Source organism: Neophocaena asiaeorientalis, unplaced genomic scaffold (assembly GCF_003031525.2).
Source record: "Neophocaena asiaeorientalis asiaeorientalis breed wild unplaced genomic scaffold, Neophocaena_asiaeorientalis_V1.1 scaffold280, whole genome shotgun sequence".
Taxonomy (NCBI): Eukaryota; Metazoa; Chordata; class Mammalia; order Artiodactyla; family Phocoenidae; genus Neophocaena; species Neophocaena asiaeorientalis.
Genome location: NW_020185321.1, coordinates 6,182,991 through 6,203,649, shown reverse-complemented (window position 1 = coordinate 6,203,649; position 20,659 = coordinate 6,182,991). Strand labels below are relative to the sequence as shown.

The 20,659-nt window shown below is 38.3% G+C and overlaps 1 protein-coding gene and 1 pseudogene across 1 annotated transcript; both read right to left on the bottom strand.

The window, feature by feature from the left end:
- Positions 1-1,471: 1,471 nt before the first annotated feature.
- ZNF829 (zinc finger protein 829) lies at positions 1,472-19,848 on the bottom strand. Its single transcript, XM_024733924.1, has 5 exons — positions 19,506-19,848; positions 18,885-18,958; positions 14,064-14,190; positions 13,663-13,758; positions 1,472-3,687 (listed from the first exon to the last, which is right to left on the bottom strand). The coding sequence occupies exons 2-5, from the start codon at positions 18,915-18,917 to the stop codon at positions 2,708-2,710; spliced, it is 1,236 nt and encodes a 411-aa protein (XP_024589692.1). The 5' UTR covers positions 18,918-18,958; positions 19,506-19,848; the 3' UTR covers positions 1,472-2,707.
- On the bottom strand, positions 9,449-10,137 carry LOC112392332 (cytochrome b5 type B pseudogene; annotated as a pseudogene).
- Positions 19,849-20,659: the final 811 nt, after the last annotated feature.

Here is a 20,659-nt window from a genome sequence, read left to right as displayed (position 1 = left end):
TTAGTTTGCTTTTATTTTTCTAGCATTTTGTCTTGTACATTTAGTTCACTTATTAATAATTTTTTTTCTTTTGGCTGTTACATGGAGCTTGTGGGATCTTAGTTCCCTGACCAAGGATTGAACCCCAGCCCTCAGCAGTAAGAGCGTGGACTCCTAACCACTGGACTGCCAGAGAATTCCCTATTAATAATTTCTTCATGTTTTAATATCCACATGCCTATTAGGCTATACATTTTAATCTAAATACAGATCTGTCTGCCTGTCAACCCTCAACATTTTTCTACATAATGTGCTTATTTTCATATATACATAATTCAGGGATTGATTTCCTTCTTAACTAATATTTGGAGGGGTGTTATCAATATTCAGATATTGTTGGCTATCATATTTTTTTTCCCATTCTGGAAAAGAATGTGACCTACATGTGTTCTGCTTTGAGGGGGAAGTGATTATTGATATTTCATGTTTTGCTCTTTTTTGACAGATGTGTTTTCAACTACTATAAATAGGTTTTTTTGATGGGTATGAAATTGTGCAGCATGAAATATGAGGTGTGAATGTAGGCTTATTCACCCATTCTTTGTCTTTGAGTTTACTTAGGATTTTAATTTTCTTTTTAAACTTCATGCTGAATAAGGAGTGTTGGTGAGATTCTTTTCTACAAACATTATACCCACTGGTCTTTTTTCATTATAAATTCTTTGATATAAATTGAGGTGTGAACATGATGAAACATGGTAAAAGTCCTTTCCACTAATAATAACAGTGAAAATATTACTGCTAACGTTGGATAACTATCAGCTAATTACTATATATTAGTAAGAGTCCCAACCATTTTACACTTAACTCATTTATCCTTACAGCAATCCAAGACACACATCATCAGTATATATTTATACAAAAAAAATTATAAAGCAGCACTTTTTCTACAAGCATTTACTTATTTGGTTGCATGTGCATGCATGTAAAAAAGTTTTTTTAAAAGGTCTCAAAGGATAGGGCTTCCCTGGTGGCTCAGTGGTTAAGAATCCACCTGCCAATGCAGGGGACATGGGTTTGAGCCCTGGTCCAGGAAGATCCCACATGCCGTGGAGCAAATAAACCCGTGCGCCACAACTACTGAAGCCCATGCACCTGAAGCCCATGTTCCGCAACAAGAGAAGCCACTGCAATGAGAAGCCCGCATTCCGCAATGAAGAGTAGACTCCGCTCACTGCAACCAGAGAAAAAGCCCGCATGCAGCAAAAAAGGCCCAACACAGCCAAAAAAAAAATAAAATTTTAAAAAAAGTCTCAAAGGATAAAAACAAATCTGTAATAGTGATTATGAGGGAATTGGGAGTTATTGGCAATTTTTTATAGGAAGAAAATGTTCATCAGTTATTTCAGCACTGATATTTAATGTTTTTAAGTTTCAAACAAAAAAAGTACTAAAGTTGCATTTAGAAGGCAACTTTTATAACTGCAAAGTTTAAACAGGCACCAAAATGTTTCTTGGTAGTTATTTAGCAAAATGACAGTCAATCACAGAAAAGATTATTATGATACCATTAAAAGGAATGATACATAAACATCTATACTTGCTGAAATAGTAGCATGATAAAAGCAGGTTATGGTACAGCATGCATGTCACAATTACACTAAGTAAAGCCTGTAAGGATATGTTGTGATAATTTGAAGTAGTCATCTCTGTTTGGTAGGCTTACAAATAATCTTTATTTTTTTCTTGGTGTCCTTTTTTTTTTTTACAATAAGAAAATATTAATTTTACAAAAGGAAAAAAGAATACAGCTGCCTTCAAAAACCCTGTTATAATTCCACCATGAATTCAAAGATAGATAGCCTATGTAACACAATTTACAGTGTAATTTGGTAGGCCACAGATACAGAAAAGACGGCCCTAAAACATAAGTTAATACAAACTATATAATCAAAGCAGAGAATAAATGGGAAGGAATTATGGAATAAGTAGTTTTGGGATAGAATCTTTTTGGGGGGAAAAGGGAGTTTAATTTAGACCTTGAATTCACATTTTAAAATACATTTGATTAACTTTATGTATAAAATTACAAATACTTTAGAAAAAATAGTGTTAACAGAGTGTAACGGGTTGAAATATGCTGAGGTCCTAACACCTGGTATCTGTGAATGTGATCTTACATGGAAATAAGGTCTTTGCACATATAATCAAGTTAAGATGAGGTCCTTAGGGTGATCCCTAATGCAATATGACCAGTGTCCATATGAGAGAAGAGACACAGAGAGAACACAGTGTGGAGATGGAGGCAGAGATTGGACAATGCGTCTACAAGCCAAGGTATGTCAAAAATCACTGTTACAAGAAGCTAGGAGAAGGGCACGGAACAGATTCTTCCTCAGAGCCCCAGAAGGAACCAACCTTGCCAACAACTTTGTGGTTTTCAAGGCTCAAAAACGGAGAGAATAAGTTTCTGTTGTTTTAAGCCACCTAGTTTTGTGGTACTTGGTACTTTGTTATAGTAGCCCTAGAAAACTACTACAGAGAGGAACTTTGATCATGCATTATCTCGGATTTTTTATTTTTTGCATTACCTGTTTTAAAATATATTATTATAAAGGTTATCAAAAGGGTCTATCATTTATCCAATATGAATTCCTTCATGGTGGGTGAGGTCACAGTGACTACCAAAGGCCTTTCCACACTCCTTACAGTCATAAGGGCCTATCATTTATCCAATATGAATTCCTTCATGGCGGATGAGGTCAGAGCGACTACCAAAGGCTTTTCCACATTCCTTGCAGTCATAAGGTTTCTCACCAGTGTGAATTCTTTGATGTCGAGTAAGGTTTGAGCCTTTATTAAAAGCCTTTCCACATTCATTACATTCATATGGTTTTTCATCTGTATGAATTCTCTGATGTTGAATAAGTTCTGAGCTCTGAATAAAGGCCTTTCCACATTCTTTACATTCATAGAGTTTCTTGCCGGCATGAATTCTGTGATGGTTAGTAAGTGTTGAGGCACTACTAAAGGCCTTCTCACATTCCTTACACTTATAAGGTTTCTCACCAGTATGCATCCTGTGGTGCTGAATAAGCCTTGAATGTTGAGTAAAGGCTTTCCCACATTCCTTACATTCATAAGGTTTCTCACCGGTATGAATTCTCAGATGTGGAAAAAGTTGTGAACTCTTAGTAAAGGCTTTTCCACATACTTTACATTCATAGGGTTTTTCACCAGTGTGAATTCTCTGATGATCATTAAGGTTTGAGCAATAATTAAAGGCTTTTCCACATTCCTTACATTCATAGGGTTTCTCACCAGTGTGAATCCTCTGATGTTGAGAAAAATATGAACTACAACTAAAAGCCTTGCCACATTCTTTACACTCATAGGGTTTTTCACCAGTGTGAATCCTCTGATGTCGAGCAACAAGTGAGCCACGACTAAAGGATTTCCCACACTCCTTACATTCATAGTTTTTTTCAGCAGAATGAATTCTCTGATGTTGAACAAAGTGTGAGTTTTGATTAAAGGCCTTTCCACATATTTTACATTCACAGGGCTTCTCTTCATTAATAGTTTTTTGATGTGGAATAAGAAACGTGGGCTGAATAAAAGTGGGTATGTCTTCATGGGTAAACATCACTTGACTAAAATGTCTCTTCTTTAGAGAGAGTAACTTGGTCTCACACATGGATTCCAGATCTGGAAGAAAATAAAAAGGCATATGCTCATTTTTCCTATGCTGGGAAAGGTTAAACTTCTGAAAAAGAAATGCAAAGATTAAGCTGAAAATATTCGGGAAAGTAAATGCTTAGACAGTTCCCAAATATGGCTAGGCAATTTGTAAAATTGATAAGAAAAGCACAGACATTAAGGAGAAGCAACAGAGGAAGTTGAAGTGGGTTAATTAGGGAAGTAGATGACTCTATAATCCTGGTGTGGATCAGAATCACCTGCAACTTCAATGAATCCACACTATTCAGGGCCATCTTCCACATTAAACAGTGATTCTAATCATATATACATTTATATAAGCATATACTCATACACAGAGCGTCATACTATATGTTTTGTTATTTGTGGATAACTGTCATACCTATAGGACTACTGAGGAATAAATGTATTGAAATGTATAAGTGGGGGTGGGAGAGGGTCAGCAGCTCTAAGCAAAGGGTATGTTGTTGGCAAATTCACACTGGGGGACAGCCCTCAACAAGTCTAGGGTGCTGAATGAAACTGGTGAGAATGGAGGACACGTAAATTTCTTCTGTGAATAGAGCCTCATGTATGTAGGGGATTCACTGAAAATAGTTTGCCTTGGAATTCTGTGATGCTGATGCTGGGAAAGAGAAATGGAATCTTCAAGTCATGGCAGTTACTAAGAAGGGAGGAACCTTGAGTGTTAGAAAGAAGAGAGTAAGAATGAAACATTCTCTGTGAGAAAACAGGAACTCCATGTCAACATTTTCTGCCGCTCGGCATATGTCTGCTAATTACCATGAAAACACTGTAAGTATTGATTTGGGGCTTACAAATAAATCTTAGGGAATAAGTGAATTCATAAATAATCTGTGAGTAATGAGGGTCAACTGTATTTTTAATAAAAGGGGGGCATAATTTCTGTTAAAAATGGCACAGTATATGTAAATTTACCAATTCTTGTTCACGAATCCACAGGAAAATTATAATAAAAGCTTAACAAGGGGAAAGGAAAACCCCACTAGGACAAAAGATACTGGAGAAGAAACAGTAGCAATAAAACTTGGAAACTGGGGCTTCCCTGGTGGCGCAGTGGTTGAGAGTCCGCCTGCTGATGCAGGGGACACGGGTTCGTGCCCCAGTCCAGGAAGATCCCACATGCCGTGGAGCGGCTGGGCCCGTGAGCCATGGCTGCTGAGCCTGCGCGTCCGGAGCCTGTGCTTCACAACGGAAGAGGCCACAACAGTGAGAGGCCCGCATACCACAAAAAAAAAAAAAAAAACTTGGAAACTGGAAAGCCAATGGATGAGTGATAAGTGACTGCAGACTGGAGAATATCAAATTGAGCCAACAGTGGGTAAATTCCACAGTACTGATTCATGGTGCAAATCCCTACAAATGCACAAGAACTGGAGGCATCAGGCACTTCTAATAGTGGAGTGCAGAGAACAGTAAAAGCTGAAGGATGAATTCAAAGGCTGTATCTCCTCCCCATCCCACAGGACAGGATGATTATAGTTGTTCATTCTCACAGAAAACTAGAAATCTAGAAAAATGGAACCAGAGAAAATCTGGACTCAGGAACGTCCAGCATAGCTGTGGGCATGGGTACTGAACTGAGAAGAAAGAATTAACAGAAAATATACATACTTGTGATACAAAAAATACATCTGGTCTTTGTTTCCAGTTCCTGGCAGAGCTTCAAAAACCACTGGAACTTCAAAAACCACTAGACTGTCTTTTGTTATTCACAAGTGACTTTTGATCATACCTGAATTTATGATAGGGAGGTGATTCACAATGGACCCTTAGTTTCAAGGGATGGGACTGGTCACCACTCCCCACATAATGACACCCCCAGTACAAAACTTGGCAAGGATTGGGGGAAGCTTCCTGGTTGGTGAACATATCTATGTACCAGAAGAGTACAATGTCAATAACACAAAGTGTGGGTAGTGAGAAGTAAAAGTGTTTTTGTATGTGATTGAAGTTAAATTGTTATCAACTTAAAACATACTGTTATATTTTTGAAAGCCCAATGATAACCACAAAGAAGATACCTTATAGAGATTACAGAAAAGAAAAATAAAAAGGATTCAAAGCATATCAATACAAAAAATCAAAGAAACAAAAGGAAGGCAGCAAGAGAGGAAAAGCGGGACAAAAGAACTACAAAAAGAACAGAAAACAACGAACAAAATGGCAATAGTAAATCCTTCAATAATAACTTTAAATGTAAATGGATTAAACTCTCAAATCAAAAGAGACTGGCTGAATGGAGAAAACAACAATATCCAATTATATGATGTCCTCCAGAGACCCACTTTAGATTTAAGAACACAGATAATGGCTGAAAGTGAAGGGATGGGAAAAGATAATCCATGCAAATGGTAACCTAAAGAGAGCAAGGGTGGCTATACTTACATCAGATAAAATAGACTTTAAGCTAAAACAGACTTTAAGCTAAAGCTGTCACAAAAAACAAACAAGGATATTATACAATGATAAAACGGTCAATTCACCAGGAAGCTATAACAATTATAAACATACCTGCACCCAATATAAGAGCACTTAAGTATATTAAGCAAACACTGTCAAAACTGAAGGGAGACATAGACAAAAATACAACAGCAGGACACTTCAACAGCCTACTTTCAATAATAGATAGAACAATCAGACAGTAAATCAAGAAAGAAAAGTGACTTGAACAATACCATAGGGCAAATGAACCTAAATGACATATATAGAATATTCCATTCAACAGCAGCAGAATATATTCTTATCAAGCATACATGGAACATTCCCTAGGATAGATGACATGTTAGTTCACAAAATAAGTCTTAAGAAATTTAAGATGGAAATCATATGAAGTATCTTTTCTGACTACAATGGAACAAAACTAGAAATCAACAGCAAAAGGAAAACTGGAAAATTAACAAATATGTGGAAATTAAAAACACACTTTTGAACAACCAATGGCCCAAAGAATTAGAAAATATCTTTAGACAAACAAAACCACTTATGGGATGCAGAAAAAGCAGTATGAAAATGGAATTTTATACTTCCTACATTGAAAAAGAAGAATTGCAAATATACAACCTAACTTTACATTTCAAGGAACAAACTAAACCCAAAGTTAGCAGAAGGAAGGAAATAATAAAGATTAGGGCAGAGATAAATGAAATAGAGAGTAGAAAAACAACAGAAAAGATCAATGGAACTAATAGTTGGTTTATTGAAAAGATAAATTGACAAACTTTTAGCTAGATTAAGAAAAAAAGAGAGGAGACTCAAATAAAATCAGAAATAAAAGAGACATTATAACTGATATAACAGAAATAAAAACTGTCATAAGAGAATACTATGAACAATTATACACCAAGAAACTGGATAAACTGAAGGAAACGAAAAAATTCCTAGAAACATACAACCTACCAAGACTGAATCATGAAGAAATAGAAAGTCATGAAGAAACAGAAAGTCTAAATAGAAAGTCTATAACTAGTAAGGAGACTGAATTAATAATAAAAAGCCTAGGCTCTTCTTTGTTGGGAGGTTCACTAGTGAATTCTACCACACATTATGCCAATCCTTCTCAAACTCTTCCAAAAAAACTGAAGAGCAGGGAAGACTTCCAAACTCATTTTATGAAGCCAGAATTACCCTCAGACCAAACCCAGACAAGGAAGTCACAGAAAAGAAAATTACAGGCCAACATCCCTGATGAATATAAATGCAAAAATTCTCAACAGCACACTAAAAGGATCATACATCATGACCAACTACGATTTATCTGTAGGATGCAAAGATGGTTCAACATACAAAAATCAATGTGATATACCACATTAACAGAATAAAGGATAAAAATCACACAATCATCTCAATAGATAAGAAGCATTTCATAAAATTCAACATCCTTTCATGATTAAAAACTCTCAACAAACTTAGAAGTAAAATTGTCCCTATTTGAAAATGACATAGAAAAAACCCTAAAGGCTCCACATAAAAACTGTCAGAATTAGACAAATTTAGTTTTCAGTTGCAGGATACAAAACTATAGTGTTTCTATACACTAACAATAAACAATCTGAAAGGAAATCAGGAAAACAATTCCATTTATAATAGCATCAAAAGGAATTAAATACTTAGGAATAAACTTAACTAGGGAGATGAAAGACTTGTACAGTGAAAACCATAAAACATTGAAGAAATTAAAGATGACACTAAATGGAAAGTGATCAAGTGCTTGTGGACTGGAAGAGTTCATACTGTTAAAATTTAATCTACAGATTCAACGCAATCCCTATAAAAATCCCAAAGGCATTTTTTACAGAAATATTAATAGAAAAAAAATTGGAAGAGCTAAAAATAATCTTTAGGAAGTGTAAGAAAGCTAATGGTATCACACTTTCTGATTTCAAAGTATAAAACAAAGCTACAGCAGTTAAAACAGTATGGTACTGGCATAAAGACAATCACATAAACCAATGAAACAGAATATGCTAAGCATGTTTTAAAGATTTATTTAACTCATTAATGAGAGGGCCAGAGGAATGATCAAGCTAGTTCCAATTATCTAGGAGAGACTGAGTTCATATGGTACCCTAAAGAATGCAGGAATAACATCACTAAGTTGGATACAAAAACGAGTTACTGTGTTATAGGATAATAAAACCATATCCTTCAGCTACCTTTTCCACCAGACGAATCATTCGCAACTTATCAATCTTTTTAAATTTAACATCTAATTTTAAGAGAACCTGGTCCCTAATGAGTAGTAAATAGTAAGTGAAACAATGATACATTTCCCAAGATAATTAATCCTCAAATGGACCTGATAGATGATACACTGGTATGACATTTGAAAGACATGAAGTATTTATCCTTTTGCATTATTTTCAATTTTAGATATATACCCCAAAGTGGGGCATATGTATACCTGTTTAAGTAGTACCAGATGGCTGTAGAGAAAGGCAACACCACTGTATACTTTCACCAAAAGTGCATAAGAATTTCTTTGTCCCCACCCACAGTTGTCATTACCCAGCTTTCTACTTTCCTAGCCTAATAAGTGAAGTGATATTTCGTTATTGCCTTCATTTGCATTTCTAATTATTAATAAGTATGAACATCTGGTGGGCTTATTAGCATTTTAGTCTTGTTAACCTTTATTGGTATTTTTATTGGGGTCACTAACTTTTTCCTCTTAATTAGCAAGTATCTTCTAGTCTACTGTGCATTAAATTTATCTATTGTGTCCTTCATTTAGCAGAAATCCTTAATTCTGATGTATTTCCAGTTCATGTTTTTGCTGTATGGTTTGTACTTTTGGAGTTTTATTTATTTATTTTTAACAATATTTACTTAAAAGAAAAAGGGAAAAAGAAAAGCTTCAAAACCAGAGTGTGATGCCCTGTTAAGTATGTCTAATATGAATTCAAAGTACTGGAAAGCAATTTTACCAAAGGGCAATGTCACTAGGACATGTGGACTGTAATTACAAAAGAAATTTTGAAACATAAAGGTGCCCACGGAAAAGAATAAAGAGAGGGAACAACGGCAAGGACACAGAACAATGAGCAGGTGCTTTGAGAGTAAGGCTCTAAGAAATGACTTGGACATTGGCCCAGGGCTGAGGTGGATATCTGGCCAACAGTCTGGGTTCCGAAGGGTAAGAGTACAATTAGCAGGATTAGAGAAGGCACTGCTTCAACCTCCAAACAAGCCTCTAGTCCTCATTCCCAAGTGGATATGCTTTCCAGATTTAAACAAGGTCTCCTTGGGAGGATTAGCTCTCCGCTGTGTAGTAACGATACAGAATACCTAAGAGAATATGACCTATGATGGGGAAGATCCAATACGACCAACAGCTTTTGCACGTGTTGCTTTTTGGAGGGTGCTTGCTGCCACTTCCACGTTTCTTTGTTTTTAAAATATTTATTTATTTTGGCTGCACCAGGTCTTAGTTGCAGCACATGGGATCTTTAGTTATGGTATGCATGAGGGCTTCTTAGTTGCAGCACATGGACTCTTAGTTGAGGCATCCATGTGGGATCTAGTTCCCCAACCAGAGATTGAACCCGGGCTCCCTGCATTGGGAGCACAGAGTCTTACCCACTGGAGCACCAGGGAAGTCCCCCACTTCCAGGTTTAATGTAATTCAGAGGCAAATCACCAATATAGTACTGCTTGAGCACTTCTCTGGCCTCAGACAAGCGGCCTACATCTTCAAAGCTTTCAGTTGCATCTCCACGAGCTTGTTCCAGCAGAACCTCTTCTCCACCAGGAAGCTCGTTAAGAAGGCAGGTGACATCACAGACTTGCCCGTGGATCACCAGCCATATGTCCTTCAGGGAGTTGCGCTTTGCCACCTCCTCCAATCAGTAAAAGGTAACTGAGGTCTCGACCCCCTTGCCCTTTCCCATTGCTGCTGCTTGCTTCCACAGTCGCCATTGGGCCTAAGCTCTTCTCCACTGCTATCCAGGTTTCCGCTGACAACTTCCTTGAGGTAGACTTCGTGCTCCTACTTTTGGAGTTTAAGGTAAGTTATCTTTCTTTATCTATTTTTCACAAAGATTTTCTCTTTAAAAAGTTTAAATATTCAAAAATTTCCTTTTTAAATAGTTTTACCTTTCATGTTATATATTTAATACTATTTAATTAATTATAAAAAAGTGGAAAAAGAATAAACAGAGATCATGTGGAAAAGTATGGGGTCAAGGAAAGATAGAGAAGGGAGTGAGTAAGCAAGTTGGTAGGGAGGAAAAGCAATAAGAGAGACACAGGGAAATAAAAACAAAAAAAGCAAAAATACTCCAGAGGCTAAGTAAACCTTGGATCTGAAAAATAAGGTGATATTAGATATTAAAAAATACAAACCAAAGAAATAAAGACACTCGTACTGGCATTATACCATAACAAGACAGTAGAGTGCTGAGAAAGACTCATATATGCGAATTTATTATCCAATAAAGATGGCACCAGAAATCAATGAAGAAAGCTCAATTCTTTTACAGATGATAGAGAGGAAAATGATTCAATTTATGGAGGAAAAAAATTCTGGATCCCTGCTTATAAAATATTTAAGGCTAGCTGAGACCTATGGAGGGCAAGGAAGGAGATTCACAAACTCTTGCCTAGGTTCCTAGAGCTTTGTTGAATCCAGAATTCTCTCTCAATGGAGGCATGGTCTAATTCTATCACTATCTCGATAGGTTACATCTACTTCCAAGGATCCAACAATTAATTTCTATTGAATCAATACCACTTATGTATTTTTTGACTGTTTTATAACTTTTTTCTGAGCTTCCTATTTGTTCTTCTTGTTTGCTGAATTCTACTTTGTAGAAATTATTTACAGAAATGTTCTAGCTCCCACATTAAACAATGTATTTCTTAATAAGTCTACATATTTTTTAAACTATGTAGCACCTAGCAGACTACTTGCACAAATTAAAAAATCAAACTTTTTTAGAAGACTGTTCCAAAATGTTAATTCTCCAGAAACTGATGTATAACTTTATTTTAACCTTAATCAAAATGTCAGCAGTTATTTTTATGTGTGTGTGAATATTAATAAGCTGATTCTAAAATTTATATAAGGACTTCCCTGCTGGCACAGTGGTTAAGAATTTGCCTGCCAATGCAGGGGACATGGGTTTGAGCCCTGGTCTGGGAAGATCCCACATGCCGCAGAGATACTAAGCCCATGTGCCACAACTACTGAGCCTGCGCTCTACAGCCCGTAAGCCACAGATACTGAAGCCCGTGTACCTGGAGCCTGTGTTCTGCAACAAGAGAAGCCACCACAACGAGGAGCCCGTGCACAGCAACAAAGACACAACGCAGCCAAAAATTTAAAAATAAATTTATGAAAAATAGTTATAATAAAATAAATTAAATTTATATGAAAATTATCAAGAAGAAGCAGGAGAGCTTGCTCTGCCAAATAAGCCTTATTATAGACTACAGTACTTTTATAGTGTGATATTGGGACAAAGGTAGACAAGCCAATGGAACAGAATAAAGTTCAGAGATAGACTCACAGATATGGCAACACATGATTTATAACAAAGGTAGCATTATAGAGAAAGGGAAAAAGTCTTTTCAGTAAACATTGTCTGGTCAATTGGATATTTACATGGAAAAATAATGAAATTTGACCCCTACCTCATACTATAAACAAATATCAGCTCCAGGAAATTGGAGATCTAAATGTAAAAGGTAAAACAAAAAAGCTACTAGAATATAACACAGGAAGCATCTTCATGACTTTGGGGTAGGCAATGAGTCCTACACAGAACACAAAAAGCAACAACTATAAAGGAAAAGATAGATAAGCCTGACTACTTAAAATTAATAAAATCAAAAGACAGCACTAAAAGGATAAGAAAGTAAGCTATAAGGTGGTAGATGATATTTACAAAGACTCATATACAGAATATACAAAAAACTCCTTCAAATCACTAAGAAAAATTAAGACAACCTAATGAATAGAAGCAAGAAACTTAAACGGGCAAGTCACAGAACACACACACACACACACACACCGGCAGAATGTCTAAAATTAAAAGGTCTAGCAATATCAAGAACTGGCAAGGGCTTCCCTGGTGGCGCAGTGGTTAAGAATCCACCTGCTAATGCAGGGAACACAGGTTCGAGCCCTGTTCCGGAAGGATCCCACATGCCACGGAGCAACTAAGCCCGTGGGCCACAACTACTGAGCCTGCTCTCTGGAGCCTGAGAGCCACAACTGCTGAGGTCCACACACCTAGAGCCTGTGCTCCGCAACAAGAGAAGCCACTGCATTGAGAAGCCCGTGCACCGCAACAAAGAGTAGCCGCTGCTTGCAGCAACTAGAGAAAGCCCACACGCAGCAATGAAGACCCAACGCAGCCATAAATAAATAAATTAAAAAAAAAAAAAAAAAAAAAACTGGCAAGAATGCAGAGGAATAGCAACTTTCATACTGCTAGTGGAAGTATAAATTGGTATAACCACTTTGGAAAACTGGCATTATCTTTTAAAATTGAACCAACACATATCCTATTACCAGTAATTCCACTCCTGGGTATACACCCAAAAGAAATGTGTACACATATGCACCAAAGGAATGTTCACATAGCTAAAAACTGGAAAACAACCCAACGGTCAATAGTAGAAAGGACTTATTTATAATAATTAGCAATATATAATACACACTATAAAATATATTCATAGAATGGAATACAGCATAGCATTGAGAATGAACATCAGCTATATGCAATAACATGGGTGATGTGTCCCATAAACATAAAGTTGAGAAAAAACAAAGGCAAAAGTATAAATACTGTATGATTCCACCTATATTCAGCTCAGAAAAAGGCAAAATTATTTCACGGAGTTAGAAGTCAAGAGGAGGACAAAGAGGCTAGTGATTGGGAAAGGGCAGAAAGGATTCTAAGGTGCTAGTAATTTTCTATTACTTGTCTGAAGTGGTGGTTACATGGATGCATTCACTTGTAATTCTTCACACTATACAATCACTCATGTAGTTTCCATATGTATGTTATATCTGAATTTTTTTTAATGGAAAAAAAAATCAAATGTTTGATAAATGAAACAATGAACTACTATCCAGGACAACCCGGTTAATGAAGTTAACAAATACTTAGAAAGTCAATAAAATGAAAACCAGTATTGGAACACATACACACAACACACACACACTTCTTAGGGTGGGAATATCTACTGTTAATACAAGTCTAAATGCAGCAGATCCTATGAAGGAATGAAATCTAAAAGGTGGGTAGAATAACTCTTAGAAATGACAAAGGAAGGTACTTGCTACATTGGACTGGGAATAAAGTATAAGAGAAAAAAAGCAAGATACCTCTTTTATGGAAGAGGGCTTGGGTTTTTGAGGGGAGTTTTCTGATAACATCTTATATAGGTAATACCTCCTCAGGTTCTGCTCCTGCTCTATCACCTCTCACTTACCTGAACAAAGGCCTCTCGTCAGCTCTCTGTCAACCATCCAGGGCTCTTTTCCTTGTTCCAATAAGGAGATCACAGTTGGCTTAGAACTGGAAAGTCCTGATCACAAGAAAAGACATGGGACATGGTTATGCTGTTGGTGTCCCAGAAATCAGATCCGGTCCCTTGGTGATCAAGAAAGAGATGCCCCTATAGGGAAGGACCAGAGAAAGATGAAGATGAAGCTTCAGCCACAGCCCAGTGGAGCTGCCCATTTCCAACTCTTGCATTCCATTCCAACTCAACCATTCCTTGGGGAACAGAGTGCAGAAATTTTGCTGGTTACTTGAAATGTGTAATTCATAATGGAGAAAGGACACATTCCCAAGGGCAGACTCTGAATTTGGGGGGATAGTTACCCTTACCCACTGAAACCAGGTTGCTGAAATTCTCCAACATCACTTCTTTGTATAAATTCATCTGACCAGAGTCCAGGCACTCCCATTCCTCCTGAGAGAAGTTTATAGACACATCCCTGAACATCACTGACCCCTGAAACAACAAACATGCTTTCACAATGGAAAGAGAGAAGAAAAAGATGATAGTAGATGAAGTGGTAGGGGGCTCTACATAAAAGGACAGAGATTATTAATCAAATCGAAGGAGCTGGAATCGATTAAATCAATATAAGACATATCTCCTATATACAGAGGGGTATGTCTAGGAATGTACAAACAGAGTGGACTTTCCCAATGAGATGAAATAGCAAGCATGCAGTTCAGTGCCTGGCCACAGTAAAGTCTGCATAAATGAGAATTCCTTCCCATGTTCTATTTAAGCCCCAAGAGAGGGAAAAATGTGATGGACTTAAAAAAAAAAAAAAACAACCTTATGTTTTGGAGTAAAATTTCAGAATATCAGGGAAAAACAGAACTTTCTAAAAGCTTCTGTGGATCACATAAAAAATTTCAGGAATCAGAATGGCAATGGATTTCTCAACAGCACCATTTAAAACAAGAAAATGAAGTGATTCCTTTAATATTACAAAAGACAACAAATTCTGGCCGAGAATTCCACACACAGCCAAAGCTAGTATGAAGATTATATACAAAGCAAGACTAAATACCAAAATTGGTTTGCAATAGTAAGTCATGCTTTTTCCACTAAAAGGGGACGGAAGGGTGGTAATCCATGAGATAAGCTAAATTCTTAGAAAAATTCCTTGATCGGAAATTATGGCTTTGCATTTTGTTGTTGTATTTCCTGAAAATAACTTGGAGATGCTCCTGATTTGTCCACCTACTGCTTTGATTCCTTGGATACCACTCATTCTTTCACTTTAAGCAAAAACAAGTAATTGTTGCAGACGTCTCTGTATTTTGTAGCTGCCCTCTTGTAAGGCGCACTTTTCCCAAATAAAACAATTTTTAAAACCCATTTAAAAAAAAAAGAAAGATTAAATACCAAGTTAGTGTGACGATTAAATCAAGACAATTCTAGGGACTTCCGTGGCGATCCAGTGGTTAAGACTCCACACTTCCAATGTAGGGGGCGTGGGTTCGATCCCCGGTTGGGGAACTAAGATCCCACAAGTCATGTGGTGCGGCAAAAAAAAAAAAGACAATTGTAGAACCATAGAGAATGAATGTTAAATTATCTCCTGTCTAGCTTTTCTTAGGAAGCTACTGGCCTAAGTGTTCCATCAAAACTAGAGAGTAGATTAAGAAAATGAAAGGTATTATACTCTGAAACTAGAAAACTAACATGAGAATGGTGAACTAAGTCCAGTATAATTGTAAAAGGCAAGTCCCCGAACAATATCTAGACCTAGAGAGCAGACCTAGAGAGCAACACCTAGAAGAGGAGGATAGAGGACTATAGTAAAGAAACTGACTACTGAGTGAAGAGGAGTTCAGATTAAAGAAACAAAGCAGCTTAGTAGGTCCCCCTTTTCACACTGTAAGCTTCTAGCTTGGAGCAAACCTGAGCTCAGAGAAAAGGCTTTAAATGAAATTTGCACATTATTATCCTCAACTAGAGGTTGTAATTAGTAAAATGAGACTGATCTTGTGACTGAAAATAACCAAAGAATACCAAAGAGTGATCAAAACAATTATAGGGACTACACAAGCTTTTATTCAGGGCAACAAAAACATTAGCCATAGAGTTGAGAGTGGAAATTATAGGGAAAGAAAATCCTTTTGCTTGCTCCCTATGGAGTCCTGCTTATTTCAAAGTGTTGGTTATAAGTTGATTTGATTTTCCAGGTACACAGTCATAGCATCTGCACAAAGTAATAATCTTACACTCTCTTTTCTAATTTTTAACCTAATTTTTCCTCTTGTCTAAGTGCTTTGGTTAACACCTATAGAACAATGTTAAATAACATTGGTAATGCTGTATACCCTTGTCTTTTTCTGATTTTACCTGGAATGTTTCAGATATTTCCTGATTAAACATTAGGTTAGCTTCTAAGAACAAAATTCATTTTATTCCTTTTAAAATTTATTTTCCACTGCAGTATACTACCTCCCTAGAGTTACTCCCATTAATATTGGGCAATAATCTTCATTACAGAGATGGTGAGTGTAATTAGAGGTTGATGGGGGAGGGGAACCAGATGCTCTGTTTGGGCTTCGGCAAAGGAGAATGGATTAGGAAAGACTCAGCCCTTTTCCGAAGAAATTCAGATAGAAAGGCCTTACACTGAACAGACTTGGGGAGACTGATTCTCATCCTGGTTTTCTTTGGCTCTGTACCAAACACACATTTTTAAAATTGAGAGTTCCAAATTTAGTTTCAGCTCCCAATTTATACCTTCAGAAAACACAATCCCTATTCTGAGTCCTCTACCTTGGTACACTCTAATTTTCAGATATGAGAATCATAAAGTGAACTGAGAGCCTTATGATTTGGTGAGCTCCCCAAGATTAGAAGTGTTGAAACGTAACTGAATAAAGATATTTTTTTCTACCAGTTAAAGGAAGAACCCCACAACTCTAGCTACCTGCCATGCCCTCCACTCCTGTCCTGAAACAAGGCAAAGTTCTTTTGCCTAATATTGCTTTGATTTTAGCTACAAGTATTAACTCTAAAAACCAAAAAGAGAGTAAGAGACCAAAAAAATAAAGGGGAGAAATTATAACCTATGTATAATTAGAGCCTAAGAAGAAGAGAGAGAATGAAGCAGGGCAATCTTTTAAGATGGCTGAGGATATTCCTGAATACCTATCCACAAATTTAAAAAGCTGAACAAATTCCAAGCAGATAAATAAAAAGAAATGCACATTTAGGCACATCCTACTTGAGTTACAGAAAGCCAAAAACAGAGTGACAGTCTTAAAAACAGCCAGAGGAAGAAAAGTCAAATTACCTCAAATGAGGAGCTAGAATAATTAAAAATAGGTTAAGTAAATAAATGGGATTATCGCTTTAAATATAAATATAGAATATTTACATAACCTTGGGACAGGGAAGGATTTCCTAAATAAGATACAAAATATACCACCAAGGGAAAAATATTTGATAAAAAATTAGGGGGACTTCCCTGGTGGTGCAGTGGTTAAAAACCCACCTGCCAATGCAGTAGACACGGTTCGAGCCCTGGTCCAGGAAGATCTCACATGCTGCAGAGCAACTAAGCCTGTGCACCACAACTACTGAGCCTGTGCACCACAACTACTGAAGCCTGTGTGCCCTAGAGCCCACGCTGTTAACTATTGAAGCCCGCGCGCCTAGAGCCCGTGCTCTGCAACGAGAGAAGCCACAGCAATGAGAAGCTGTGCACCGCAATAAAGACTCAACGCAGCCAAAAATAAAAAAATATATAATAAAGAAGTCAGATTTTATTCGGACAACTACCTTAAGGGAAGTGATAAAACAATCCAGATAGTAGAAAAATATAATCAATAAAGGATCCATATCCAGAAAATATAAAGAATTCCCATGAATCAATAAGAGATAATCCAGGGACTTCCCTGGTGGCGCAGTGGCTAAGAATCCCCCTGCCAATGCAGGGGACACAGGTTCTTGGTCCGGAAAGATCCCACATGCCACAGAGCAACTAAGCCCATGAGCCACAATTACTGAGGCCTGAGCTCTAGAGCCTGTGAGCCAGAATTACTGAGCCTGCATGCCACAACTACTGAAGCCTGCCCGCCTAGAGTCCGCGCTCTGTAACAAAGAGAAGCCACCGCAATGAGAAGCCCGTGCACCACAACGAAGAGTAGCTCTCCGCAACTAGAGAAAGCCTGTGTGCAGCAATGAAGACCCAACGGAGCCAAAAATAAAATAAATAAATAATTTATATATTAAAAAAGATAATCCAAGAGCAAAATAAAAGATTTCAACAGGTGTGTCACAAAAGAAGAAACCCTGATAACCAATAAACATATGAAGTGGTGTTCAATCTCATTATTAATCATGGAAATCGCAACTCAAACCTACATGCATCTATGTGTATGTGTGTTTGTACAAATAAATATTTTAAATAAGTGTTGAAAGATTTCATGTCTGACACAGCTCATCTGACGAATAAACCATAACTCATTCACAAAAAAAGTGTATCTTTGAAAAATGGTATTTACAAAGATCATCTGACAACACAGGAGAATGATACTTTTTAGTGAAAATGTAGGATATAAAATGATAAATGAAGCATAATCTGATATCGGAAAAATAATGAAAATACACCAAAATGTTAACACTAGTTATTTGAGTGGTCTCATTTCATTTTTTCTTGGTAATCTGTGTTTTTAAAATCTCTAAAATAATCATGCTTTTATTTTAAAGTCATAATAAATATTGCATTTAAAAAGAAGAAAATTTGGGACTTCCCTAGCGGTCCAGTGGTTGGGACTTCGCCTTCCAACGTAGGGGGTGTGGGTTCGACCCCTGGTGGGGAAGCTGGGATGCCACATGTCTTGCAGCCAAAAAACCAAAGCATAAAACAGAAGCAATATTGTAACAAATTCAATAAAGACTTTGAAAATTGTCCACATAAAAAAAAAATCTTAAAAAATTAAAAATATAAAATATAAAAATAAAAATAAGAAAACATGGCAAACAGAAGTGGAGCCATTTTCCAAATAAGTAAACATTAGGTATATGGGAGTTATTGTGCTTCAGTAGCAGGCTCAACTATCCTTTTCTCCAGTGGGAAAATTATAGGAACCTATAATCAAACGGCATCTTTATTAAGCATTAACTTTCAGAAGAACGAAAGAAAAGAGGAAACCCCAACATACCCTGAAAACTGCTTGTATAAGTTCAGCATGCATTGTTTCCTTCTCTTCTGCGCCTCACCTGGAGAAGGATAGAACTTGGAAAGTAGAAAGTCATCGTAAGACACCAGGTTCTTCTTGTTGCTCAAACTGGTCAGGTCACAGGTCAGCCCCATCCCCATCCCCCAGCACAAAAGCGAATGAGATCAGAGGAATGGGGCGTCCCGTCCAATCCCAGTGTCTCAGGAGAAAGCTGAGGTTACTGCTGTTGAGGTCAATAATCTAACAAAACCTCACAGAGATTTCCTAAGGACAGAGTTCTGGAGTAACAATCGCACAGCTGACAGGAGCCTCATACCCATACACACAGTGCCACATACCTTAAGCAGTCATTCTTAAAACAAGGGAACACGCACTCCACATCCGCACACAGAGCCAAACATGGTATCACAGATACAATCGCAAATTCAACACGGAATACATACACTCGCACAGTCGCAAGTACCCCAGTGTCTTGGGGTCACAAGCACACACCACCATAGGGGGACATAGTCACAATTCCACAATGATAGGCATCCTATATCTGCACACGGGTCGCATAACCTCCCCCTTCTCACGCCGCTCCGCCCGCACAGGCCCAAGTACCGAGCTCCATATCGGCCTCCGGTCTCCTCAACTTAGGCCTTTCGGGTCCCCGGGGGTCCGAACCTGCAGAGCTGAAGCAGTTCCCCCAGGGGCCCACGATCTCACCTCAAGGATCTAACGCTCCCGCCAGGCGTGATGAAAAGTTCGAGTTCCCGCGAGAAAAGCGACGGGCTGCCGGGCCCTCTGGGAAATGTGGTCCACAGCGAGCCCCACGGCCGATTCCTCTCAGCGCCCTCGCTGGGTCCACCCGAAACGACTGCTCCTGCAACTTTCAGAGTTTAGCCAGGTCTCAGAGTTGCAGTTCGCGGTAACTCGGCACGCTCGGGCTCAGCCACCAGATCAGACCTAGCCCACCCGCCTCCCTCGCACAGGAAACTCCGGCTCCGTTCTGGCCGGAAGTTGAGTCGGGCCGTGAGGGCTTCTGGGAGGTGTTGTGTAGTGGAACTTCCGTTGGGAGGCAGGCGCGGAGGGTTGGTTCGGCATTACCGGCACCTGGCTCGGGCCGTCGTGCGTGTCACCTTCACCCAGCCTCCCAGAAACTGCGCGCTAGATGCGCACTCGGGCGTTTCCGACAGGTGACGCTACCGCGTCCCCGGAGCGGGACTTGAAGGAGGACCTCAAGCAATCTGGGCTGAACCAGCGCGCGCCGCTGTCGGGGCGGAGCCTTTAAGGAGGCCCCGAGGATCTGGAGTAGTGGCAGTGCAGAGTGCTCGGGGTGGGAGTACGCTCCTGGAGCGTGGCTGGAGTTGTTAGAACAAGAAACTGGTGGAGAGTTAGTCTGTGTGTGATTATGATGGTCTGTGAGGTTGTGATCCTGTGTGTATGTGATTGTGATGATGCGACAGTGATGGGGGTGTGGTTGTGTTGAGTGTGGTGGAGTCATTGTGATGGGATATTTTTGTCATGGTGATGTTTGTAATTGTCTGTGATTTATGATAACGTGTGTGGTGTTGTCTCTGATTGTCAGGTAGATGTGCAGTGTGTGTGAGTGTGGAGGTGTTTGCAATTGTGATATGTGTAGTGGTTCTTGTCTTACCACATTTGACTTTTGTGTAGCCATTGGCATAATTGGTAACCGCTTGAAAAAATTTTCTATATTTGGTTTCACGTGGTCTTTCCTCCCCACTGGCTACTCTTTCTTAGTCCCCTTTGCT

What these genes read in the sequence shown, in the direction of transcription:
- ZNF829 (XM_024733924.1), bottom strand. Translation starts at nt 18,917, where the DNA reads ATGCATGCTGAACTTATACAAGCAGTTTTCAGG. An exon ending in TTATACAAGCAGTTTTCAGG is followed by an intron (nt 14,191 to 18,884) that starts GTATGTTGGGGT and finishes TTGTTGTTTCAG; the next exon opens with GGGTCAGTGATGTTCAGGGA. An exon ending in GACGAGAGGCCTTTGTTCAG is followed by an intron (nt 3,688 to 13,662) that starts GTAAGTGAGAGG and finishes ATTTTCTTCCAG; the next exon opens with ATCTGGAATCCATGTGTGAG.